Source organism: Vigna radiata, chromosome 9, assembly GCF_000741045.1.
Source record: "Vigna radiata var. radiata cultivar VC1973A chromosome 9, Vradiata_ver6, whole genome shotgun sequence".
In the NCBI taxonomy this organism is placed as follows: Eukaryota; Viridiplantae; Streptophyta; class Magnoliopsida; order Fabales; family Fabaceae; genus Vigna; species Vigna radiata.
In genome coordinates, this window is record NC_028359.1 from 202,191 (window position 1) to 229,270 (window position 27,080).

General features: G+C 34.8%; 4 protein-coding genes across 12 annotated transcripts; 2 read left to right on the forward strand and 2 right to left on the reverse strand.

Annotated features, from left to right (window-relative positions):
- The first annotated feature begins 1,815 nt into the window (after nt 1-1,815).
- On the forward strand, nt 1,816-7,362 carry LOC106774352 (factor of DNA methylation 1). Of its 2 annotated transcripts, none has more exons than XM_014661314.2 (8): nt 1,816-1,939; nt 2,831-3,723; nt 3,885-4,066; nt 4,766-4,855; nt 4,967-5,254; nt 6,034-6,249; nt 6,572-6,812; nt 7,180-7,362. In XM_014661314.2, the coding sequence occupies exons 2-7, from the start codon at nt 2,838-2,840 to the stop codon at nt 6,803-6,805; spliced, it is 1,896 nt and encodes a 631-aa protein (XP_014516800.1). In that variant the 5' UTR covers nt 1,816-1,939; nt 2,831-2,837; the 3' UTR covers nt 6,806-6,812; nt 7,180-7,362. The 2 variants fall into 2 exon arrangements, with proteins under 2 accessions (XP_014516800.1, XP_014516801.1); XM_014661315.2 differs by having other exon boundaries at nt 1,918-1,939; nt 2,834-3,723.
- A 1,921-nt stretch (nt 7,363-9,283) lies between these two features.
- LOC111242577 lies at nt 9,284-13,284 on the reverse strand. 2 transcript variants are annotated; one of them, XM_022786475.1, is made up of 5 exons: nt 12,885-13,284; nt 10,815-12,684; nt 10,519-10,745; nt 10,184-10,441; nt 9,284-10,110 (listed from the first exon to the last, which is right to left on the reverse strand). In XM_022786475.1, exons 2-5 carry the CDS (start codon nt 12,669-12,671, stop codon nt 9,456-9,458), a joined length of 2,997 nt encoding a protein of 998 aa, XP_022642196.1. In that variant the 5' UTR covers nt 12,672-12,684; nt 12,885-13,284; the 3' UTR covers nt 9,284-9,455. The 2 variants fall into 2 exon arrangements, with proteins under 2 accessions (XP_022642196.1, XP_022642195.1); XM_022786474.1 differs by having other exon boundaries at nt 10,815-13,284.
- Nucleotides 13,285-14,816: 1,532 nt separating this feature from the next.
- On the reverse strand, nt 14,817-16,386 carry LOC106772870 (probable CCR4-associated factor 1 homolog 6). 2 transcript variants are annotated; one of them, XM_022786112.1, is made up of 2 exons: nt 16,298-16,386; nt 14,817-15,875 (listed from the first exon to the last, which is right to left on the reverse strand). In XM_022786112.1, exon 2 carries the CDS (start codon nt 15,829-15,831, stop codon nt 14,986-14,988), a length of 846 nt encoding a protein of 281 aa, XP_022641833.1. In that variant the 5' UTR covers nt 15,832-15,875; nt 16,298-16,386; the 3' UTR covers nt 14,817-14,985. The 2 variants fall into 2 exon arrangements, with proteins under 2 accessions (XP_022641833.1, XP_014514973.1); XM_014659487.2 differs by lacking the exon at nt 16,298-16,386 and adding an exon at nt 15,988-16,280.
- Nucleotides 16,387-17,826: 1,440 nt separating this feature from the next.
- LOC106773633 lies at nt 17,827-27,080 on the forward strand. Of its 6 annotated transcripts, none has more exons than XM_022786258.1 (15): nt 17,831-18,548; nt 19,614-19,685; nt 19,793-19,996; nt 20,146-20,327; nt 21,453-21,579; nt 21,716-21,913; nt 22,547-22,606; nt 22,740-23,771; nt 23,870-23,965; nt 24,453-24,526; nt 25,017-25,068; nt 25,649-25,729; nt 25,970-26,010; nt 26,561-26,629; nt 26,723-27,080. In XM_022786258.1, the coding sequence occupies exons 3-15, from the start codon at nt 19,865-19,867 to the stop codon at nt 26,763-26,765; spliced, it is 2,187 nt and encodes a 728-aa protein (XP_022641979.1). In that variant the 5' UTR covers nt 17,831-18,548; nt 19,614-19,685; nt 19,793-19,864; the 3' UTR covers nt 26,766-27,080. The 6 variants fall into 6 exon arrangements, 4 of the variants coding, with proteins under 4 accessions (XP_014515842.2, XP_014515844.1, XP_022641979.1 ...); XM_022786257.1 differs by having other exon boundaries at nt 19,614-19,643; XM_014660356.2 differs by lacking the exon at nt 19,614-19,685 and having other exon boundaries at nt 17,827-18,548; nt 23,870-23,953.

Consider the following 27,080-nt stretch of genomic DNA (forward strand, 5'->3'; position numbering starts at 1 on the left):
GTGTAGTTGACTAGAGAATCGAAATGGAAAGAAGGAGAAAAGACATGAGTGGTTGAAACTGTGGCAGGTAGAAAAGGAAAAGGAAAATGCCTGGTAGCTGCTGTTTATGGATGCAGCTTCTTCTGCATTTTGGGTGAGAAGCCCTAAACGTCAGACATCAATCATTTGTTTCCATATATACCATTGAATGTGTTTCTCTAGTTTCTATTCCATGGCCATTGTTTCTTGGCCATTCTTTTTCACTGTGGCAGATGCACTTGTCTCAGCAATCATCAGGAAATGAATTGAATCTCTGAACAATGTTTCTTGTCTGCACCATACGGCATCTTTGTTTAGTGATTAAACACATGATTTTCTGCATTGCATGTGGTTGGAGATACTGTTCATGTGGAGCATTATATAGTTGTGTTAGGTCAATAAAAGACACTTTAGTGAACTTTATCTTAGGTTTAAGGTATTCACATCCTTGGCTACATGGAACATTAATGTTTATTGAAGTTTCTGTCAAAAACATTTAATAATGTTTATGTAAGTTTTATATTTAGAAAACCAAAGTACATGTATTGATCTAAGAAAGAAACACTTTGAAAAAGCAAGAAAAAGAGAGAAAGAAACTGTTCCAGATTCTCTATTTATTCTTTTTTGTTCTTGTGAGCATTAAAAACGAACTAGTTTGCTTTAAAAGGCTCTTCCTATTTATTTTTGGAGATGATGACAAAGTCAAAACTTTACTATTATCTTACTGTGGTCTTATACTGTAGAAGAGTCAATCCATCTAGAAATGTGAGATTCCTAATGTTTGAATAGTTTATGTTTAGTAAAACATCAAATCACATAGAGTGGAAAAAAAGACACTGGTTCTGTCTTTCTACACCTAATTAAGTTCTTTATATTAAACATAAACATATTTAATCAATATTACATACTTAATAAATATATATATTTATTTATTTATTGTTAAACTAAATAATGAGAAAAAACAGTTTAGAATATCAAATATTTAAAACTAACAAATAATTTTAGGAAGAAAAGTTAAATTGGAATTTAATTGGAAAATCCATAATGTAATACCAGATTTAAAAGAGTATTTCGAATTGCTAAATTCGAAACATATTTTCGAAGCGAACACTTTCTGACTTAATTTGTAACATACAAAACATACAAAATGTCGTTTAAAAAAGATGCTTTACAAAAGTGTTGAACTTAAATACTTTCTGTCTTAATTTAAAGATGAAATATATTTAACCAATATTTTTAATCAATATATATTAAAAAATAATTGTTATTTGTGATATAAAATAGAAAAGTATAGTATATAACAATATAAATAGTGTACCAATTACAAAAATAAACAAAGCTAGAAATAAAAATAAAAAAATAAAAAAATAAAAATGCTTAAATCGACAGTAACAAAGTAACAAGTCAACAACGCATAATATTAAATTCATTATTTTCTATTTTTATTATTAAAAATAAATCACTCACGGGCTTGGGCCAGTTCGTTTGGTGTCCTGCAAAATAAGCCCAAATGGCCTTTTCTAGAAGCTTTTGATGGGGTGGGAGAAGAAATTTAAGGAGGTGGAGGAAGCAATTACCTATTACATAGTCACGGGATATTCTACTTTTACTGACCTTGGGATACTCCATACCAACGTCAGGAATCACATACAGCAGGGTATACACTTACTGACTCCACTCCAATATAAGTCAATATCAAACCAATTATTGCCGTACGATTAGTAGCCTTGTCTCCACGTTGACACATCGTTGGCTTCAAACCAATAACAAAAGAAGGGCCTCATAAAACCTATGCAGCGCCAACACAGCTGATCATTTCTCACATCCAGTTAATTTTATCATTTCTATCTCTAGGGCTATTAGCTTTCTTTCATAGTCTCTACTGCTCTTACATTTTCACTGTGTCCATCTTTCACCTTCTGTAAGTTCGATTTATTTTTCTGTACTAATTTTCCTGTTCTTTCCTGAACTGATGGTGCGATTGAGATTTTTCTGTGCTCGAAATGATAAAATTCTATGTATGATCTGTTCAATGTCGTGTTTGTTTTGTTGTTTTCGATTTTTTTTTGTTGCATGTAGTAAGAGAACCTTAAATAATCGCACTCCCAATTTTCTGGTGACTGTGGTTTGTGATATTTTGAGTAAAATGGTAGTAACTTAGATAATCAGCAATCCACACTGTGATTTGTGAAGCTGTACATGAGAGCTTGCGCGCCTGATATTCAGATGAAATAGGATGATTAGAGCACAATCGCTGTAATGTATGAAGTTTCTCACAGATTTGTATGGTTATCACTTTTGAGAATGGAAGGAGGTTTTTGAATTCCTTTTCACCTTTTTATCTTAAAAGCTATTTATGAAAGTAATTTTAGAACTTGTTTTTCGAAAGAAAAAATTACTTGATTTACTGTACTCCCTGACACCACCCCTACATCTCCCACTCCTCCATCTTATCAATTAAAAGAAAATAAAAAATGGTTGATGGTTCTATCCTCAATTTTTGTATTGAAAAATATTTTTGAAACAAGTGTTTTAAAAAATACACAAAGACAGGGATAGATAGTTTTTGGAGTCTTTGGTTGCGGTTGTTTCATGCATATGTGATCATGTTCAAAGGCAAGGCAGACCATTGTTTGCTTGTTCCTCAGTAGTATTGTTTTTTATGTTATCTATTTTTTTTTTGTGGAAATTATTGATGAAAATTTCCCAAGTTTTTTTATCCAAGTTTTGGCTTTGATGCTTTCTGAAAAATTTCTCCAGCAAATTGTATGCTGCCCTTTTTCCTGAACTGATTTTTGGCATTTTTATGTAGAAGTTCTATGGACTACAGCTCCGAAGAAGATTCAGATCTAAGTGAATCTGAGATTTATGACTACTCAGAGAAACCTTATGAACTGTTAAGGGCTGGAAAATATAAGGTTAAAAACTTGAATGGAACTCTTAGATGCCCTTACTGTGCTGGGAAGAAAAAACAAGACTACAAATATAAGGATTTATTGCAACATGCATCTGGTGTTGGTAAGGGTTCTGCTAACAGAAGTGCAAAACAAAAGGCCAACCACCTTGCTCTAGCAAAGTATTTGGAGATTGATCTAGCTAGTGAAGGAGAGCTAATCCAGAACCCAGCTTTACCCCCAGTTGTTAGTCAACCTTCACAGTTAGAATGTGTTTATTATGTTTGGCCCTGGACTGGCATAATTGTTAACATAAAGGGTAAATTGATTGATTCTACACACTGGTTGAAGGAATTTGCTAAATTCAGGCCAACTGATTCCCATATATTTATGAAAGACGGTGACATGGCTGCTCAAGCTGTAGTAGTGTTCAATAGTGACTGGAATGGTTTCATAAATGCAACTGAATTTGAGAAGTCTTTTGAAACTGCACGTCATGGTAAAAAGGACTGGAGCTCAAACAAGTTAGAAGCTGACTCAAATATTTATGGATGGGTCGCGCGGGAAGATGATTATAATTGTGGAGGGCCAATAGGGGAATACCTCCGCAGCAAAGGAACATTGAGGACAGTTTCAGATATTGTTCAAGAAGCATGTGAAAGCAGAAATCATATTGTGACAAACCTCGCGAAAGAAATCGAGATAACAAATGACAACCTTGACGAAATGCAGTCTAAGTTTAATGTGAAGACTATGTCCTTGAGTAGAATGCTTGAGGAGAAAGATAAGCTTCACAATGTTTTTGAAGAAGGTTCATATACTTTTGATTCATAGCTTCTGCTTTTTCCTTCTTGCATGTACAATCCATGTTTTTGCTATAATGAGTTACATTTTTTTGCAATTATGAATGCAGAAGAAAACCAATAACTTTTTAGTTGATAACGCTACATAATTGTTTCATTTTGTGGTCAGAAACAAGGAGTATGCAGCGTAGAGCACGTAATGAAGTACGACGGATCTTGGATGAGCAAGAAAAATTGAGTAGTGAATTGGATGAGAAAAGGCGGAAGCTTGATTCTTGGAGCAGAGATCTAAACAAGCGTGAAGTACTAACTGATCAAGAGAGGCAGAAACTTGCAGACGACAAGAAGAAGGTAATGTGTTTTGTACATTCTCTCCTGTAAATAGGTATTATACATTTTATCAATCATTGTCACTTCAAAACTTCTTCCATATTTTTGTCTTTGGTTTGTTACTAATATTATTAGTTGCTACTGATCAGTATAATTAAATATAAGTTGTAAAAAATTTAATTTAGTTAGTTTGGACAAACTATTTTTGTTGGTTAATTATGTTTTTATACAATTTAATCTTCATTACTTCTTTTTTATCTAGTAGGCTACTTATGCAAATTCTTATCTTCATTACTTTTTACTTCTTTTTTATCTTTTTACCAGCATCTATTTTGTTAGGAAAAATTATAGTTTAGTCCAGTTTTGTAAAATTACCTAATTTAGTTTATGTCAGTTTAGTTTTTTCTCTAAAATTAGCCCTATTTATAGGCTTTGAAAACATTAACATTTATGATTTGCTTTTACAGGATTCTTATGTAAGGTGAGTTTGTTTGTGCTTATTTTTATTTTAAAGAAGTGTTTTTCAATATATAAGTAGGTTTCAGTTTGTTTTTATGTCTTTGTCTATTCTGCTTGTTTTAAAATAAGCAATTTTGTGCTCATTTTATTTAGCAAATCCTATTTACTTCTTAAATAAGTCATTATTTTAAAAATTGCTTAATTAAGAAATACTTGTTTTTAGTGTAACCAAACTAGCCCATGATCTCTTTGTCTTTCTAGAAAGATTTGAGGAATGAATCACTCCTGTTGGCTTCAAAAGAACAGAAGATAGCGGATGAAAATGTCTTAAGACTTGTTGAAGAGCAGAAGGTTTGCCTTCTATTTACTATTTAGTGTCTTGGTTATGAGAAGTTTTTTATTTGTTACTTAATTCTTATGCATGTGAAAATGTGCTAATTTTGTGAATTTCAAATATTTCAGAGAGAGAAAGAGGAGGCCTATAACAAGATACTTCAGCTGGAAAAGCAGCTTGATGCCAAACAGAAATTGGAAATGGAAATTGAAGAGCTAAAAGGGAAATTGCAAGTCATGAAGCATCTTGGAGATGAAGATGATACAGCTGTTCAAAAAAGGATAGAAGAAATGAATGAGGAATTGCAAGAAAAAATAGAGAATTTGGAATCTGTGGAGAGCATGAACCAAACCCTCATTGTGAAGGAACGTCAGAGTAACGATGAACTGCAGCAAGCTCGCAAAGAATTAATAAAAGTACGATCTCTTTTACTTTCTCTCTGATAAAAGTCTCTCTGCCTCCCCTATAATCAACCTATATATGTAGATTTACTATATGCACAACCGTTTTTTAGGAGTACTTTAGTAAGCTATAACTTGGCTTGTGTTTTAGGAAAATACTAGTTATATCTTGCCAAAGTTGAAGCTCTCCAAAAAAAAATAAAAATAACGAGGTATACATTAGCAGATTGGAACCATGATTTTTTTAAATACACTTAAGATGTAAGTTGCTAACGCCTTGCTAATTTATGTTCACTTATTTTTTTCAAAAAGAGTATTTTACTCTTGATATAGTTTAAGAAAACTGTTGTTATATCTTTGCTAAAACACCCCTAAATAATAAGTAGATTTGTGTTAGCAAAACTCCACCCCCGCCCCCAACACATTAATTCACACACATATACATATACCTACCTACCTATCTTTTACTGTGCAACCTTCGCCTTAGGATTATTTGAAGAAAATCATGGTTATAACTTGCTAACCTACTTCTAGGAAACAAGTGGGTAGATGTTAATAAATTTCAATTTATATCTTTCACTCAGTTGCGAGCTTTAACATTTTTCTTCTTTGATTCTTGAATATAACCACTTTAACTAGCAACTGCTGTTCCTTGTCTCATCATGCTAAGCTGTGAACATTTCTGTGAGAATATTCCCTTCTCCATTTGTTGGATATACGAATTTTGATATTCTGTTGTTGGATCTTGAGTAGATTGGGTAGACTAAATGTTTAGTTTGCTTCTAATATTTTAGGGGTTAGAGGATATGCTTAATGGTTCTAAAGGTAATATTGGGCTCAAGAGAATGGGAGAGCTTGATCAGAAGGTTTTTGTGAATAAATGCAAGGAAAGATTTTCTCCTCAAGAAGCTGGGACCAAAGGTGTCGAGCTTTGCTCTTTGTGGCAGGAAAAGGTGAAGAATTCTGCTTGGCATCCATTTAAAGTGATCACAATTGATGATAAATCAGAGGTACGAACCACCCTGGCATGTTTTGCGTTCATAATGAAGTTCAGCCTCAATTGGTTATCTGATGTTGTTACTCGTAAATTTCTATTCACACATTGAAGAAATTTGCTTTACATGCTTTCTCGTCCCAAGAAAATGGTTTTAATTGTTAGTAATCTGTTCATTATATAACTGTATAAATTTTGGACTTGGCTTGGCATACGTTAGAAAGTCCTGTAATCTGTTTTGGAAATACTCTTTTCGCTCCTGATCTATCTTGTATCGTTAATACTACTACAGCAGAGTAGTATAATACTGAAAACATAACGAGGTTGTGTTTGTGCAGAAAATTTTAGATGAAAATGATGACAAGTTACGAAGCCTCAAGCAGGAATGGGGAGATGAGATATATTCAGCTGTTGTAACAGCCGTGACAGAAATAAACGAATACAATGCAAGTGGTGGATATACTGTTGCAGAGCTATGGAACTTCAAGGAAAAAAGAAAGGCTACATTGAAAGAAGTTATCACTTATATTGTGGAACGTATCAAGCCACCAGCTAAGCGCAAAAGAGGGTAGTCAAAAGGTTAGTGTTTGAGACTGAGTTGAAGTTTGTTGAGCATTTTGTGTGGCTGATTAATGAACACATTATATTCGTGTGTTTGGCCTTACTGAATGTGAATTATCTATGGAGTGATTGATCGTGACATAAACGAGTTACGTTATTTTATATTCAATCACTGAATCAGTAGGTTTTTGCTTTTCTAGAAGTTGGCTATTTTGAACATCACTGTTTATTGTAAATAATATTAGAACTAGAAAATAAATTGGTGCTGAATGCTAAGAATTGAGTATACCAGTTTTCTAAAAAACAGCTAGAAAAAATTTCTTGTATATGCATGTTTCAGTTTATTTAATGTATCTATCTAAAATTTGACTTAATGTCTTTGCAGGCAGTACAAATGCTGATATATCAAAGGTTTGAATGAGCATTTGAAGCAAGCTTCTGGTATAATAGTTAAATATGATAGCTTTTCTTCGATAATGGATTTGAATATATGTAATCTGACGGACAAAGTTCCCTCAATTTAAAACTATGAATGGATTGAGGCTGTTCACGCTGATTTTATGGTTAATCAACGTATACAGGCCTTTTTTTTTAAAAAAAAAAAAAGATACGTAGGTTTAGTTTATCTTTCTAGCTATAAATCATTTTGGTTGATAATCGAGAGAAATTAAATTAGTTTTTATTTTTTTAATTTTAGAATAAATTTCATCAATATTTAACTACAGGATTTTGAACTAAGTTATAAAGAAAAATAATACTTTAACACACTTTTTTTACATTTAATTGATATTATCATTTTTTTTATTTTTAATGACTCTTTGATTTAAATTTAAATGCTTTTTTATTTTAAATGATTCTTTGATTTATTTATTTATTTAGGCTAGTATATTCTTAAGGTGAAAATTTGATATGTACTTACAATGTACAATATTTTCATAACACCATCCAAAGTAATGATTACTTTAAAAACTATACAAAACATCATTTGTAATCTATTTATATTACTTAATTTACCCATTAAGCTCATTTTGAAATCTTTAAACAAGTTCCTGCAATGATTATCATTATTACTCTATTAATAGATGTTTACAATTATTTGAAAGTTAGTATCTTTAAACATTATTTTTTAAAAATATTTTTTAAAAATAATAAGAAAGAAAAATGAGAAAAAAGTAAAAAAAAAAATCTTCATGAGATAATTTTACTTGGCTTAATTCCACTTTTGGTCCCATGTTTGGGGGGTTGTGTTCAATGTGGTCCTACCTTATTTTTTCCTTATTAATAGATCCCACCTTTTGAAAAAGTCGTTCAATTAAGTCCTTTTGCCTTACGGCGTTAGTTTTATAACGGTGTTGGTGCCCCCTTGGATAAACCTCAGCAACGTGTCAAGATAATGTGAGTGCGTGGCACTTTGGTTAAAATTGCAACATCAGTTAAATTAAAATTTAACCACACTTTTGACGGGTTAAAAGGAATTTGGGGGTAGGGTTTCTAAGGACTTGGTACACATGCAAGGTCAGTTTAAGGTTAAAAGTGAGTTGGGGGTTAGGGTTTCTGAGGACATAGATGGCTTTTACCCAAGGGTGCTCCTCTTGCTCTAATAGATGGGGCAAAGGTTCTTCACGTTCGTCCCATGGTGGTGGGTGGAGGGGAGGTGGGTTGAATCCTATGTGTTATTGTGGTGATTTTGCTGTAACTAAAGTAGCAAAAACTATAAAAAATGGAGGCAGAAGTTTTTGGGGATGTCCTCATTACAAGGTATACCCGAGTGACTTAATCATGTTTCCTTCACTTTCTTAATTTTTGGATAATTTTTCTGATTTCGTGAATAACAGGGTGGTCATTCAAGTGGGAGTTCCTGTAATTTTTTCAAATGGTGTTGTGAAGAAGATGTTGATGAAAAAGACAATACAATTTGGAGGCAAAAGAGGACGATTAATGAGCTGGAAAATGTAGTGAAGGGTTTGAAAAAGAAGATGAAATTGTTGGTTGCAAGTCTGTTTGTTTGTATTGTAGTCATCGTTGTGCTTTTGTTGTTGTGTTTTGCTCTATGTTGTTAGGTTGGGAAAGTAGGTTAGGTTTGTATGTTTTGTTGTAATGTGTTGGCTGGTTGAAAGAAGTACTTTGGCAATGTACTATGACCATTCTGTAATTTAATGTGTTTAATATTATTTGGTGTTGACCAAATCATCTCACCTAGATTCAACGTTTTCATCATATCATTCCAGCTAGCTTCACTTATATTCTTCACCAACTGCGGAACTTGTTATGAAATAATTAGTCCCTAGCATGGTTAAAAAATGTTCATAATGGTCCCATAATTAAGTACTGATTCAAAATATTGATTCAAAATAAGTCTTTATTACAGGGCATGGCTGTTAAAAATATTGAATTCAATATCAAAGTATTGACCATCAAAGTATAAATAACATCATCACCATGAAAGTCATACATAACATCATCATCAAAGTCATAAATAACATCAGATTCTCAAAACATGACCATAAAAGTCAAGTAGCAAAGATGACCATAAAAGTCAAGTACAAAAAATGATCATCAAAGTGATCTACAAAAGATGTCCATAACAGAGAAGTACCAAACATGATCATTAAAGTGATCTACAAAACATGTCCATAACAGAGAAGTACTAAACTTAGTAATCTAATTTTTTCTTATGCAATCTAATTTTTTCCTCAACGTTGGTTGCTGGGATGGTGGAGGACTTGGTGGTGGCTGTGACGGTCCAGGGGATTGGGTAGTTGGTGGTGCCTCTGATGGTTGATTTTCTGGTGTTTGTGTTGGCTGTGATGGTGCATTTTCAGTTGTTTCTGTTGGTTCTGAGGGTTGACTTTCTGCTGTTTGTGAGGGTCCAGGACGTAAAGGACAATTGTTTTTGTTGTGGCCCCTCTGACGACACATGCTACATTTCTTGATGTGCCCACCAACACGCATTTGAGTGTGATCTTTAGTGAGCTCCCATGCCTCCAACCTTCTTTTTTTCTTGGGCCTCCCATGTAACTTCCTGTGAACTGGTGGTAGAACATCATGATAGGGCGTTTTTTCCCATAGCAAAGGCCCATTGAGAGGGTAAATTATGGAGGCATAGACTTCTGCATATGTCGATCTTTTAAAGCATATAGGCATGAACTCTTCTGGGTCTAAACTTGCGTAATTCATTGCTGCAATTGCATGGCAGCATGGGATGCCAGTGATTAGCCACTTTCTGCAGCTACAGTCATGAGTGTCAAGATCCACCTTGAACTTGTTCTCAATCGCTGAACAGTGGGTAACCTCAAATATCTTTCTAGCAGACCAGCTGAAATAAATTAAAGCATGTCAATAGATGAATATTATTCAGAAATGTTGTTTGACCAAAATGAAAATATTACCTTGGAATCCAGAATTTTGATAACTTTGATTCGTTTAGAAGTCTGGTTTTTATCTTTGGGCATATTGTGAAATTCATACTTTCCACCTTCTTTCTGTTGGTTGCCCATCGATTCATCAGATAAACTCTTATTTCCTCCAGCATGTTGATAATTGGTTGTTCTCTAGCATGCAGAAGAACACTGTTGAAAGCCTCAGTGATGTTGTTATCTAGGCTATCACACATTGCTTGACCGGTGAAGCGTGATCTGGACCAAAACCTGTTACACAAAAGCTTCCAAATATTTAATATCATGTATCAGTGACAGACATGTGCATGTAAACAGAAATGGGTTACCTTGGGGGATATGTGGCTATTATGTATTTGTAGGCTTCGACATTCACCTCTTTAATTTTGAGCATTTCTCTTTCCCAAGCCTGGGGATATGTGCTTGTGGCTGCCCTCCACAACAAATTCTTTAATATTTGACCACTAAATCTTTTTCTGAAGTTTGAATACAAGTGTCTCAGGCAGAATCTTTGTTCTGCCCTAGGCAGAAGGTCCTGCACAGCCTGTACTAACCCCTGCCCACAAAGTATATTATTATAACATACACAATAAGAAACGATAAAGTAAGTTGATCAGAAATTTACCTTTTGTTGGTCAGACATCCACGTGCATCTCCCACAGACCTCATCTCCCCCTAGGTCTTCAATTAGTATCTGCAAAAACCATGTCCAAGTCTCTTTGTTTTCCACTTCTACAACTGCATAGGCTAGTGGTAGCATTTGCTCGTTTGGGTCTCTAGCAATAGCAGTAAGCACCTCCCCCTTATACTGACCTTTCATAAAACACCCATCTAAACATACAATTGGCCTACAGCTCCTAAAACTGTCTTTACAAGCTTTAAGACACACATATATTCTTTGGAAGATTGGTTGACCATTGTCACCGTCAACTTTAATCTTCACTGTTGACCCTGGGTTACACCTAATGAGCTCATGTCCATAGTCATAGATCCTTCTAAATTGTTCTTTGTGATCTATTTCCATTTGTCGGGTTGCAATCAACTTTGCCCTCCTTGCCTTGGAAATTGAAACATTGGTATTCCATTTCCTTAAAGCTTTACTACGTATGTCTTTCACTTTCAGACTAGGATTATCCATTAAAGACTTATCAATCTCTTGACTCAACCACTTAGCATTCATCATTTTAATGTTAAGTTGCCTACTACACGTATGGGTGTCAATAATCTTCCTCAATTGCCAAATTTTACGTGATGGCAAATACCCACAATAAGCCACCCATGGGCACTTTCCTTGGCCACCCAAACATCTTACCCTCACCCTACGTTTATCATTTTTCACAAATTTAAGACACCTCCCAGCATGCACAGAATAGCTTCGTATGGCATCCTTAAAGTCTTCCTTATCTGTAAATATTGTGCCCACTTGCCACCTATAATCTGTCATTGATTTCTGTTTTACATACTTTGAAAAGGGGCCACTTGGGACTCTATCCTGGATGTCATCCTCATCACTTCCACTATTTTGTGGCGTTAAAAGCACATCAGACTCCCATTCACCATCTGACAATCCCCTTCCAATTGGTTGTGCTTCATCATCACTATGTTCAACCACGTACTCATCACCACTCAAATCCTCTATTCCTGGTTCATCCTCACTGTCCTCTTCCACTTCAACTTCATCAGTCTCAACTGCTTCTTCTTCAATCTGAACTTCTTCTTCTTCTTCATCAGTATGACCTCCTACTTTTTCAATCTCAACTTCTTCTTCTGCACTGTGAACTTCTTCTTGACTTTGAACATCAACTCCAACATCACTGACATGTACCACTTCTTCATTTACAACCTCAACTCGACCCTCAACACAATCATTCTCAACTACCAATTCTTCTTTCTCAACCTCATCTCCACCTTCACACTCATTCTCAACCTGAAATGGAGCCTCAACACCAACACCCTCAATATGAACCTCAGGTCCACCCTGATTTTCAACCTCCACTGCTCCTTCCATATGAACATCACTGTCAACGGCCACTTCTTCTTTCTCAACATCATCTCGACCTTCACACTCATTCTCAATCTCTGCTCCACTCTCATTATCAACATCCAATCCAACCTCAGCTTCACTGTCTACTGGACCTTCACATAAGTACAACACATCATTCACATCGTTTTCTACTACCTCTGGATTGTCCACCCCATGAACAACAAAAAGATTAACTTTTCCTAAATAATGAGCCACCTTCAGCATGGTCATAGCTTCTTTATCATCATACAACTTATGTAATACATGCTGAACATTGTAATATAACTCTGATACTTGCATGTAACCCATTTCCTTAAGTGAACCCACTATTCCAAAATAACACCATTTGTCGGGGTCAACCTCCCAATATGTTATCTCCCCACCTATATACTTAAATGGCACGTCTTTTATCAAGGTCCCACCGTGGTGGACCACTACCTGAAACCTCTCAACAGACATCCCAACCCTAACCCTGCAAATGCAAAAGGGGACCACAAAATAAATTAAAGAACAACCTATGGGACCACTATAAACCCCAATAACGCGACAACTGGTCCCATATAACAAAACCCAATTTCACCCCATACGTAAACCCCCCACAACGCGACAACATTCCAAAACAAATATTTCATGGAATTCACAAAATTGACTGAACATAACATAAAGACTTACCTCAGTGACGCTTTCCAATTCGCAATGCAAGGACAACAACTCCAATTTGAACTTCGATCTTCACCACAAAGGGATAATCTGAAATCGCGAATGGAACCCTAACGAAAACCCTCTTTTTAATTACCCCTCTTCGTGAATTTAACTTTTTTAACCCCTTTAATTTTTTTCATTTTTCAAATTTACACGTACGCAACTCTCAAACTGACACGTACACAACTCTCAAACTGACACGTTGCTGAGGTTTATCCAGGGGGGCACCAACACCGTTATAAAACTAACGCCGTAAGGCAAAAGGACTTAATTGAACGACTTTTTCAAAAGGTGGGATCTATTAATAAGGAAAAAATAAGGTAGGACCACATTGAACACAACCCCCCAAACATGGGACCAAAAGTGGAATTAAGCCATTTTACTTTATACATGAATTAAGAAATTGTAGAATAAACCTTTTATTAGTTAATTTTAATTTACAAAAAGAAATATTTCATTTATTTTTCCCATAAAAATTTATTCCGATATAATCTCTAGGTTTTAAAACTAAGAAGATCCCTTAAAAGATAAAGCACGAGACGTAAAAGAGAAATGTTCATAAAGTCTCTTGTTTTCTCTACTATTTCATCTGTTTGAATTTTAGTTAGAAAATTGAGTTAAACTCAATTAAAATTTAGAAAAAACTATTTATTATACATTTAGTTCAACTGAGATTTGAGATAATTCTGCTTCTAATCAGATATTAAGATTTAAATTTCCAAACTAAAATCTAAATACACCTCTTATGATCAATGTAAAAGTCAACATTCATTGTCAGTCTCAAGTTTTATGTTCTCTTTCGAGATTGTTTCTCATTCAAGTCTCCATAAAAGATATTCCTTCAATTCAGTGATTTTCTCTCTATTTTTGTCTTCAACACCCAACATAGGTTAAAGCTGTCTCAATGGGTTATCAACAAAGTTTAATAAACTCATTTTCACAATAATATTTTAAGGTAGCTGTTAGGTAGTCAGGAACTGGTCTCAATTGGTCTTATTTCGTCACAAAACTGGAAGATTCTCACCACATGATCATGCCTCCAATGTCATTTTCTCTGATCAAAATATGATTCCTCCATTCCAACTTGTTTGATTATCTTGACAACCTCTGACAAAATAAGACTGCATCAGGGAAAAGTGCAACATTGCATGAATCATTTAGTATTGTGTTGACACTATCATCCTACAACAGAGAAAGCAGATCAACTCACAAATAAGAGGAACATATGGAGATGACCCTTCTTGACAATGCTTAAACAAACAAAAGGGTGAGTCATTAGCTAAACTATGCAGTAAAATTAATATGAACTGTGGCTTTACCTCAGTAGTTATCAGTTGGCATTCTATGTCTGATATACATACACAAATGACACAGTAGGAAGCATATTAATATTACAGCATTGTTTCCTCTCACTTGAAATAAAATTAAGCAATTATGTCATCTGGGTTCAACAAGCAAGAAAATCCAAGAAATGGGTAACACTTTTGTGGCTAGAAATAGTTCAAAAACCAGTTGGTGCCTCTCAATCAACAACTGCCTGATCACATCCATTCCCTAAAACAGAAACCTCTGGATGAAAAAATTGTCACAGTGCTTCAAATGACAAGAATCAGTATATCATTTTGCAATCATGCCATAGAGAAACCAAATTCACTGTCTTAAAAATGTGTATGTGTTTGGGGCATTCAGGATAGCTGTCAGCCTGCAAAGTCAAATCAAAAGCACACATAACACAAGAACAAACCTTACCACATGTCTGGTTTGGCATAACAGGGGATGTACATGCAATAACCCGCAACATTCAGATTTTCCTCTGCATTATGAATTCGCTTTTGGACATGATCCTGAAAACTGATCAAAATATAACAGAAAACCAGAGCTGAAAATAACAAGGCATGGAGGAAAAGTAGTAAGAAAGAGTATTAATAAAGACACTTAATGCCAAAGGTTTACATTAATAGAGATTGGTATTCCACCAGATATACAACAACAAAGATCTACCAAAGTTTTAAAGTTGTTTTCTTTTTCTAATTTTTTATTTTTTTCTGAATTTTTTGTTTTTTTGTTGTCCTCAATGGGCTCCCTGTCCATTCTCAACACCTAACCCATACAAGACACCAGCATACTTCTCCAACGAGCCACTAAAGAAATTGTCCTTCAATTTCCTGAATGTACATGAAGTGAGCAAACTATCGGAACCGGCCTGATGGCAAATCCCGACCCTTTCGACCTCCAACAACTCGGCAAGCTTGTTCAAACCGCCGTGAAGGCTGTTGCAGAATTTCATGAGGTGCTTGATGTCGTATACAGTGGGGAAATACATGTTGATGAGGTTGAAGAACTCCGCTTGCGTATCGGGCAAATTCTGACACGTCAAGAGCTTCAACAAGTACCCGAAATCATAACCGCTATGGAAAGTAACCCAATGAACGTTGTCATTCAAAACGATCCCGGACGACATGAGAAGTTCCCCGAAACGGCGGGCGTCGATGCCGTCCTCGTTGTTCTTCTTGAAATCGATGCCGCTCTGGCGCAAAAGCTCGATGGAATCGTTGGCGAAGACGTCCTCGTTGACGTTGAACTCCCGGAAATTGAATTGCCAGATGCAGCACGTGTGGGAATCGTCATCGACGTCGGTGGCGCACGTGGGAAGGTTGCCGTACTCGTCTGAGAAGGTGAGCCCCAATTGTATGAGCTTTAGCATGTCGACGTTGTCCTTTAGGGTTTGGTAATGGTAATCGTAGCTGTTCTTGAAATTCCCCACCGGTCGGAGAACTATCCCCGGAAACTCCGTGTCCATCGCTATGTAAGGGTAATCGTCCACTATTTCGCGAATCAACGCGAATTCCTCTTCCAGGTTATCGTTCCACACCTCGCGAATCTGGATCGAATCGCTTTTCGGTAAAATCAGCGGCATTCCTTGCAACCACGACAGCAATTTTATTGCACACTTCTATGGATCTGTTGAATTTCATTCAAATTGAAATGAATTAATTGAAAACAACAAAAATCTTCCTTCTCAACAAGAACAACAACAATAACATTAATAAATGAAAAATAAATTATAAGATACCTCGAATGGAGGAAGTGAAAAGTAAAAAGATGAGGATAGAGAAGGAAGAGATTTGTGGGGGAAATGAAATCTCTCCCGTTCTAGGGTTTTCTTTTTTGTTTTGATATGAAAAAGGAAGCAAAGAAGAAATGGGCGAAAGAGGAGGAAATCAAATTACTTGGTTACAAATTCGTGGTCCTCTCTCCTCTCATTGGATTTCCTCTTTCTTTCTCTCTTATTATTTCTTTTTTCTCATATTAATATAATCATTTTTTCTTACTCTTTCTTCTTTGCTCAACTTCTTCTCCTTCTACAATCAGATATTTCATACCTCATTTTAATGGTTGCAAACGTGTACACGATTCTCCATTTTCTCCTCTGTAAACGGCTACCACCTAATCACATCCTACCAATTTTCTTACTTTTTCTTTCTCACATAACAATATATCAAACCTATTCAACTTTTTCCCACTTAAAATAGTTTACCACAACTCTTTTCTTTTTTATTATTGCCATTGCAAAATGTTTAAATATCTTTTTGTCCCTACCATATAATTTATAATGAAATTTAAAATGCTAATATTCATTATAATTTATGGGAGATTGTATATTTTGGTAAGTTTAATTTAATTGTCCAAATTATAATTGTTGTCAATTTTATGATTGATCAATTGGCTTGTAATTTATCATAGGATGGTATAATTTTAGTTGTCATTATAACATCTTTGGTACATACAATTACATTTTTTGTCAAACAAATTTATCTCGTATTGCTAACGTTATCCAATACATACAAACTAGATTGTATTTCAAACACTTGTTCAACTTCAAAATTTTAAACCAATCTTACATGGGAACAAAAGAATGGGAACAATTCCCTTGAAAAATGTATTCAATATTTTTGTAAATGCAAGAAAACACTCAACCATAAGTAGATAGCTTGACAAAAGAATGGGAACAATTTTCTTGAAAAATGTATTCAATATGTTTGTAAATGCAAGAAAACACTAAATCATAAGTGGATGACTTGACGGTCTCTACTGTTAGATCTCCTTGCATCTAATGATCCAAAACGATCTAATATTTTGCATCCTATAATAGGCACAAAGGTGAAAACGAATGAATTATTATCCTCAACGATCATAATCCAACACAAACGGTTAATGATGAAGACAGTTGGTCGGGAACATCAAACGATCAAAACACAAACTTCTTTGCAAACTCTTTAATGATACTTGAACTTTGGAGGTTTGTGTATGATATGTTACCTCTAATTAACGAGTTTGTCAAACGATAAACTCATCATACAACTAAATATGATATTTTTGACTATATTAACCTAGTTATCAAGATGGAATAACTTAAAGCAGAAAATCATTCTATTATATTATTCATAATCAATATAATTAAATTAATATAATTGAATTTTGAGTGTAATTAGACTAACTATGATGAAAAATTTATTATAAAAATTATAAATAAAAATATAAGATAGGATGTTAGGTTAGACATTGATATTTATTTTTTTCACTTTCAATCAAAACTAATATCAAGTAATCTTTGAGTATCCACTTACCGAAGTTAAAGAATAATGACATGGGATTACCAACTCTTAGAATGAGATTGACCCCTCTGCATACCAAAACAATAAACAAGGAGAAGACTAGATTACTCATTTAAATAAAAGATGATAAAATTTTCATACATAAGCATTTCACGCACATAACAGTAGTGCATATGCACAATTGTAATGCAAAGAAAAATCATATACACAAAAGATGTCTTGTTCGTTCTATTCCATTCATGAAGGTCCTTTTAAACTGTTTTTCACATTCTATTTATGGACTTGTTAAATTGTGATGTTAATATCCGATTGTTATCTATTGTTGTGTGTGATAATGTTACAGCTGCATGTGATAGAGATTCTCCAATAGTTTCGTGAGAGATAATAGGAATGCAAAATTTTGTTTTAATTAAATCCGCCCCTGTAACAGTGTAGGCAGTGAATCTGATAGCCCTGCAACACTTCAAGTTTAATGAGAAAGTGGTATAATGGTAATTGCAGCAGGGTTATTGCCAAAACTCAGTTCATGAGCACTGTTTTCAATGCTCAAAAACAGGTCTAAAGTGACAATGGGAAGAAAAGAAATGACCCTTTTAAGGATTTCTTTTTCATTTTGTCTTTAAAGTAACCAAAGGAAAAAACAAAAGTAATCTTAGAACCGTGTATGGGTGTTTTCAAGCGCACCCAGAAAGAAACTGAATGAGAAGTGGAACTGTAAAATCATTGGTGGATGGATTGTGCAGATGATCATATGTGTGTGTTTGCATGTGCACGTGCAACACATTCCTCAAGCCCCTGAATTCACAAAAAACAACTTCTCAGATATTTGCAGTGACCTCACCTGTTAGGGTTATAAAGTATAAATCCTGATTGTGCATTCTAGTGAATGAGCAAGCATTCTGACCTGAAAATGGCCTCTCCTGACGAGACTGAGAGGAGTGTGGCCAAAAAACTGAGACATTTGGGGAGGAAGCTCCTCAAGGGCTCTTCACTTCACAAGCTTCTGCAGTTGCTTCATGTAATGATCTTTCATCTGCTTTTTTACATGCATGTATTTCTATCTCCCTGCTAAATTTTTGTGCCATGAGTTCCAATGTTTTCTGAATTTGATCATGAATTTCTAGCAGTTTGACCATCATTGTTCAACAGATCTCTTGTTGCTGCCTTTAATTCCTGTGTTCGGTGCAGATATTTGTTTATGTTAGTTTGGTATTTCTGACCTCAAATGGATTTGGGCGCCCAAATTTTGGATATTTATCAAAGAGACTCTGTAGATTTTGTATTTGAAGATGTATTGTTGTGATATTCTCATGATCTGACATGCCTTCTATTTTCTCTACAGCACTCAAGTTTTCATTTTTCTTGAATTTTCTGACTTTGAGTTTCTTTGGGTCTGTGTGACTGTATTCACTTTTCTTATGCGGTGTGTTCCTTAAAATCCCTTTTCCAATTTCTGAATCATTTGTTGAATGGATCGACTGTCCAATGTCTGTCTTTACAATCCCATTTGGAAGTCCAAAGCCTCCTTGAAGATCAAGTTTTCTATTTGGATTGCATGGCTGTAATCAACAAGGCCCCATACATTTTGTTGACTTGCCTCTGTATTCAAGGGAAGCCACATTTCCATTTGGCCAGCACCATTGCATGGTAGGACACTTCCAGGACTTCCATTCAAACCCCTATAAAATCCTTGCACTGAACAGTGAATGCAACACACTTCCAAACCAGATACCAGAACTATAAAATCCCATTTACTCACCATCGGTATGCAAAGGAATTGGACAGATTTCCTTCAGATATTGTCTCTTTCTATTTTGATGTTTAAATTTTCCATCTTTCATTGACCTATGGAGTTTAATGCTCTCTGTCTACTTGATGTTATAACCCAGGCCCTTTTGAATTTCTTGTATGGTTGCAATAATTAGTCAGATGAACTCATTACTTTGTTGAATTTGATAACGGGTTTCATTATATTGCTTGTTGATTAGATGCAAAAACAAGTTTTATTTTGTTATTTGACCTGTGCTCACAAATTGTGAACTAAAATATGGATATTTAGAACGAGTTTTGTTTATTCCATCAGATCAGTTGAAAAGATGAAGTGGAATATCAGGTTTGATGCCTCTCAAGTAACAACATAGGGAGTTATGGCCATGTATTTCAGTTTTTCTTATGAATTTTGGAACAAAGTTTATAAGCATTGTTACAGCAGGCCTTCCAAGCTTGATTGAACGTTGACTTTTTTGGTTTTCTCACGTTTAGAAATTGGAGCTTGTATTATCAACCCTGGATCAAGAACCAACTAAGCTAATTCAAGAATCACTTGTACCTTGCATGAAGGCATTGATTTCAGATGAACTTTTGAGGCACACAGATGAGGATGTTAAGATTCTAGTTATATCTTGCATCTCTGAGATTGCAAGAATCACAGCGCCAGATGCCCCTTATGATGATGGACAAATGAAGGCACCAATTTTAGTTTGATACATTTGATTTTTCTTTATTAAATTATTCAAATATACTGTATAGTATACCATAAATGATGTTAATGATTTTTTGTAAACATAATTGTCTTGTTCAAATTATAATATAGCTTTTCATTTCTTGGTGAGCAGGAAATCTTCAAGCTCACTGTGGCATCTTTTGAGAAGTTGTCTCACATATCTGGCCGTGCCTATGAAAAAGTGCTTATCATACTTGACAATGTCAATAAGGTCAGATTATGCTTGGTCATGCTGGACCTTGAGTGTAATGACCTGATTATTGAAATGTTTCAGCATTTCTTGAGATTTATAAGGTTAGAGAGCTTCACAATATCTCTTTTATCTGTTTCTTCCTGATGGACTTTATATATATATGTATAGGGGTTTTCATTAGGTGAGGTTATATATATGTGATATGTCATTTAGTCTTATCCCACACAAGACATTTGATACTATTTTTAACCCAAAATCTTAAAGCAATGGTTTATGGGTCTTTCATCTTATATAGTGTTTAACTTTGTCTTTTCTATCCAATGTTAGACTTTTGCCTCACTTGGATTATTTCTAACAATCTCCCCTCAAGGGTCAGTTCCTTTCATATGATATATTTCCTCTTAGGTGTACAGTACCTTTACTTATATCCTTGTGGTTATAGTTATAGTGGTCTAAGTGGCCATACTTATACCTTCTGTTCTGGTTATGGTATTGCTGTTATAGGGTCGTATTGAATTTTAATCATGTACCAGATGCTCTGCATACTTTCCTGATTATTCTTGAATACATATGTTAGACAACCTACCATTTGCTACTGTGTAAGTTTGGGATTGGGTTTCATGTTGGCAATGAGGAAAGTAGTAGAGATAACTATTAGAATCAGCTGCAAATTTGCAAGATGAAAGCAATGAAAGGCATGGGGAGGAATTTAAACCAGGATCCTAAAGCGCCTTCAATGCTTAGCAGGTTAAGCTGCTGTAAGATAAAGGATCTGGGATGATTTAAATCTAACAGTCTCTATTTTCTTTCTTTTTTGGATGCATGTTTTTCATTAGTTCTTTGACCAGTTTCCCTCTGCTACCATATCACCTTAGTACTAGTAGAAAGACAAACCTGGCTCTGTTTGCAGTTTCCTATCATTTACTTGAGGTGCTTCTGAAGACGAAGCAATTTTCTTGAGTTCTTTTGTACTATTCGGATTCAAACAGGAACTGGTGTAGCCAAGGAAGTCAGATTTTTCTTTGCATTTTCCTTTTACCAACGACAAGTAGGTCATAGATAAACATTGGAAGTTGTTTTACATTAGTAAGGGCTGATGAAAAAGGCAGATTTCTTGTTACATAAACAAAAGTTGGTTACCTTTTCCTTTTTTACTTTTTTCCCACTTTTTGAAGTTTTCATTCACTTCTAGAATTATTATTTACTAATATTTTGTCAATTTAAAGGTCAAACCATCCCTGTAGTGCATTTCATTCAATGGAATCAATAATGACTATGATTTTACAAGAAAGTGAACAAATTTCCCCAGATCTTCTTAGACCACTGTTGGATAGTGTAGGAAATGAAAATCGGGTAACGTACTTTTCATTATACCTATTTCTTGTATTCTTTTCTTTTTCTTTATTTTATTCATATGGTAATTTGATTTCATGTCTTTTTTTTTTTTTTTTGTGTAACTTAGTCAATCTGGTTTTATTTATTTTCCCAGACTGTTTCACCTATGTCTTGGACATTGGGGGAGAAAGTAATCAGAAACTGTACTGCTAACCTCAAGCCTTATCTCATGAAGGCAGTGGAGTCCTCAGGCAGAGCGTTAAATGAGTATGCACAGATAGTAACTGATATTTGCCAGAATGAATCTGAATCCCCTCAATGTGATGATTCGAATGGTTCTAAGAAGACAGTGGTTCGTTTTACTTGCAATACTCTATCAGATAAACTGTTATAGCTAGCTAATACATGATATTCTTTCTCAGTGTTAATTTGCCTTCACATTGGAAACCATGGAACAAATTTAGCTGATGTATGCAAGTTCTCTAAATGCTTGCTGTGGCTGTTGTTTCATTAGTATGTTTTCTAAAACAATCACCTGAAAACTAATTCTTTTTGAGAAAGTAAATGGTGCTCAATGCTTTGTAAAAGAAAGAAATACTGAAAAAGGTCATTTAACATTAGGAATAAGAAATTAGGTTTAAATAACCAATTTTAGCCAAGTCTATGATTAATCATTCGAAAACATGCCTAAAAGGAATAGGCGTACTAAAAACCTTTGTTCCATTTATTCATGGAAGAAGAAGCTTTGATCAAATTCCAGCAGAGAAAAATAACCACTCCAGCTGATTGCTAATAAGCCAGTAATTTACTATCAAAACATTGTTTCTCACTCAAGCTGTTTTTGTGTGTAATAGCATTCGTTCTGGATGGCATCTATCTCTATTTTATTTATGTCTTCATATTTATTGTTATTTGCAACAAGCTGTTGCTTGATTTTGTCTGAGTTAGCTTCATGTTAGGATTGGTTGTGTTTGCAATGGTTCAGGTTCAGGAAGCTGAGAACAAGATTAATGTTCCTAATGATGCAAAGGAACAACCACACGATGTAAATTATATTCTACTCTTCTCAATTAGTTATTTTTATTTTAAATTTTTCCTTCCAATATTTGTAAGGCTTGCTTCGTTAAAGCACCAGTCAATATTAGTGTAGTATTAAACTTTAACTCATTCTTAATTAGGAAACCAATGGTCATGAACCCAATGTTACTGGTAAAAGAGATGTCCAAATTTTGGATGATACAAAGTCAAACAGAAGGTCCATTCTTGATGGCGAAGTTATAAAAAAAACTGGTTCAAAAAGGAGATCATGTTCTGAAATTTCCAAGAACTCAAAAAAAGGGAGTGCAAAAACCAAGTTGGAAACTGAAAATTTAGAGTCTTTTCAGGAACCAAAATCAGAAACTCAGCTAAATACTGTGCCAAGGAAGAGGGGCCGTAAGCCTAATTCTCTGATGAATGCAGAAGAAGGCTATGATCACTCATGGATTTGTCGGGAAACTGAAGTTGGAAGATCAACACTATCCAGAAAGTCATGCAAATCCAGGTTTCCTTTTCGATCTTCTGAAAAAGCTACTTCCAGAAAAGATAAGTTGCACCGAAAGCCTAAGACTGTAAGTGAGACTCTAGTTCATAAGCCTAAAGGTGAGGACATAGCAAAAACTGCCGAACTCAGAAGGACTCACAATATTAGCAATGATTTTCCCCCAAATGATACAAGTGAAGGTTGTGAAGCTTCAGCTTCTAAGCCTAAAGCTGATGCTTCTCCTTCTACAAATAATAATATTTCTGATGGATGTCACAGCAAACGAGGTCGGAGACGGAAATTAAATATCACGGGGAATCAAGGTGTTCATTCCAATTCTTTGTCAATGTTAAAAGACAACTTGAATCCTCCGCCTCAGAAGATTTCTTTGGATTCTCCAACAGTTAGGTTGGAAAAGGAATCTGAAGCAAGGAATACCTCTGAACAAAAACCCATTAGGAAAATCAAATTTTCCTTAAGGCTTGATGGAAAACTTGTCATGGGTCCAGAATCAGCTGCTAATGCGGAGCCTAACGATTCATGTGGAGAAGAGGGGAAACACAAGTCGTCTATGAATGATGAGCCAGCAAGTATTAAAGAGGGCAGATTCTCAACTCAAACAAATGTTAAAAGGAGGAGGCTTGATGCTACTCCTAATGAGGGCCTCAACAAATTATCAGCAGTGAAGGTATAGTTAGTATCTATTTACAATCCCCCAGTACAATGCATAGTATATTAGCAAACCTCACATATTGTGTTCTGGGGTTGATATCTCCACCTTTTTAGGATCTGACAGCAGTATCTGCAAGTAAAACATTAAATAGTGTCAAGGAAACCCCACAAGCAAGGCCGAGGAGAAGACACAGTAATGTGAGTGCCGAGGTATGCATTTGAAATTCATTGTGGAGTTGGTAAATTTTCAGTTTTTTCCAATAACACACCATGACGTTTTCCATTTCTTTAACTTTTTTATGTCTCAGTATTCCTTTTTCTTTTACTCTGGAAAGTCCTTAATGCGTTATATACTCTGAGACTATGTACTAATTGCTCTAACCAGATGGCAGTATATTACCTTCTTAATGCTGCTTTGACTTTGTAATTAAAAATTTATATCTGATCATCTTTTTCTCTCACTATGCATGTGTATGTGTTTGGCCATCGTTCATGTAAATATTGTACCCTACTGCATGGCAATAGTGGTCTAAATAACATTAGGCTTTTGACAGGGTGGTTTTAGGTATATTTTTGTTATCAAATGTTGTTTATTTGGTGGAAACTTCCCCTTTATTAATATTTGTTGTCCTAATTTATAACCCTGTTAACCTTTTTCCTCTCAATAAATTACCATTTGCTGTACCTCTTTTTGCAGGCATCTGAATGTCTTTCCAAGGATAAATCATTGGTCGGTACTAGAATCAAGGTCTGGTGGCCAAAAGATAAGACGTAAGTATCTTGGTGGCATCTCTACACTAGTCTGTTACCAATTTCTAACCAAGTATACTATAGACTCAGCTTCATTAGGCCCTCTGGTGTTACAGTGAGAAGAGAGAATAGAAAAACACTATCCGTGTCTTGCTAACTCATTCAGTAGGCTCATAAGATAATTGCATGTACTTCTGAAAATAGGTTGGAGGCACTTATGGTCATCTACTATCTCTTTTCTCTAGGGTGGACCATTGGACTGTGTTGGAACACTTGAATTAAGAATTATGCTATGTGATTGAGATAAATGATTCAAATCAATTTTTTTTTCTGACTTTAGCTTCAGAGTTAAATGCTTTGTTCTGGAAGTTTTTCCTTGAGAGATATTTTGGTCAGTTGTTATATAAGACCTTTCCTAAGCATTATAAATATTTAACCTGTTTCATGTGTGCGTGCTGTTGCTTACTTTATATTTTTCAGTAATTTTAGTTTGTTTAATTCTTCACTACAGGTTTTATGAAGGTGTTATCGAATCTTATGATCCTATCAAAGGAAAGCACAAGGTGAGGTTTTAGTTAGTGATGCTAATCTTTATGCTTTTTATCTCCAGAATTCGATAAATCTTTGCCTATGTAGGCTTTATATATTGCCACTTATTTGGAATGCATTATGTATGCTATTCTTTATCACAAAACCATGTTACATGCTGATTGAAGATATTCCGATCCTTTTTTTCAACTAAATTTTTCACTATTAACTACAAAATGCTTCTTTGTTTTCACTTTCTTGTTTCAAAGATTTGTATAGGAAATAAAAATAGTGAACATGTTGTCAAACACAATGGATCTTAATATTTCCTTTTGATGACTTCCCAAATTTAGTTCTGATTTTCTATGTAGATGTAAATAAAGAGCTTGAATTTAAAACTTCAGGCTACTGAACTGTGCCACTCACCGCCTTACCAGACCAAAGCAAAATGTAATGAATCTATTCAATACAAAATTGATAATTGAAATTCACCTATTGATTATGGAACAAGAACCTTCTTGTGAATTAGACTTACACTTCTGAACATGAAAAGCTTAAACCATTGAATGAGTTTGATAGTTATATTTGTTAATACTGTGAAATGCTTTTTAATAGATTTTGTATGCTGACGGTGATGTTGAAGTGTTGAACCTCAAAAGACAGAAATGGACAGTAGTTGACGTTTCTTTAGACGAGGTGAGCAAAAATTCTGATGCTCATTAGTTACTTTGCGTATTGCTGAGGTGAGTATAATTCTTTAACAACTTTTTAATTATTTTGAGTACATGCGTCACATTTGTCTATTGCTGTTTCATCAGTTGAGGTGAATAAAGATGAAATCTTTGACACTTATTTAATCATTGTGTGCATGTGTGTATGATATCATTTCGTAAATTTCATAAATTTAATTCGTGCATGCTGATATTCTACCATCAGGAAGGGCTTACACTTCAGAGGCTTGCAGAAGCATCAGACGTGTAAGTATAATTTGGTCTGCCGAACATTAATATTACTGATATTATACTCTTTTTTTCCTTTCCAAGAACCAAGAGAGGAAACCTTGATTAATGTTGATTATGCACATTAGCACTGTCCCATGGTGATGCAAACACTTCCTCGGGATTGGACCTTTATCAATTATGTGTAAAAAGCAAAGGGTCTCTCTTTTTGTCCAAATATTTTACCTTCATCAAACAATGAATACTTCTAGTGTATTCCTTTAGTCCGACATAACACTAACTTCGTTGTTGAGCAAAACTCACTTTGATGATATCTACATCTCAAAGCCCAGTAAGGACCTCAAACCATAAGGTTTTCACTTTAATTTTATTAAATCCCTTGAACTATATCTTATCTATACTAAAGTAAAGACAATTTTATCTTGAATTTCATACCAATAACTGCCCTTTTGTCTGGTTTATATGCTTGTTAATTTGGTGTCATCAATTAAGTTCTACACAGTTATTTTGCTACTACTGTTTGTCTGATATAGAATGCTAATACTCTCAAGTTATATGTTATATACAGAGCAGAAAAAGGTAAGGAAAAATCAGAACTGGTGTCAGCCAAAGCTGCAACTATCAAATCTCAGTCCAGGTTAGTCTGCAAACATGAATCTGTAAAACATGCATGTGCTCATGCAGTTGAAAAATCTGGTTTGGGTGATGATTCACTTGTAATTGTTAGCAGAAAAGACTCTAAGAAGCCTAGAAACCAGAAGAGGAACAGCTGATTCTGTATAAATGGAGAAGGTTGTGCAAGGTTACCTGCTATGGGCCTCAATGCAGTGTTACTAGTTGGCTCTAAAGCTTGTAACTTTTACTTACCCTGTTATCAGTTTAGTATGTTTTTGTTTCATAGTGAAACTTGTCAATCTCTAGAATGGTTTGATATATTATGGTGTCTAAGACTGTTTACTTCAAAAGGGTTTTTTCACACCATTTTCAAAACCTGGTAATATGTAAATTTCGTCATGTTTTGTGTTAGAATAGAAGGGTTTGTTTAAGACTTGTATTTTTTGAATAGCAGAGGAAATGATTTTTCTTTT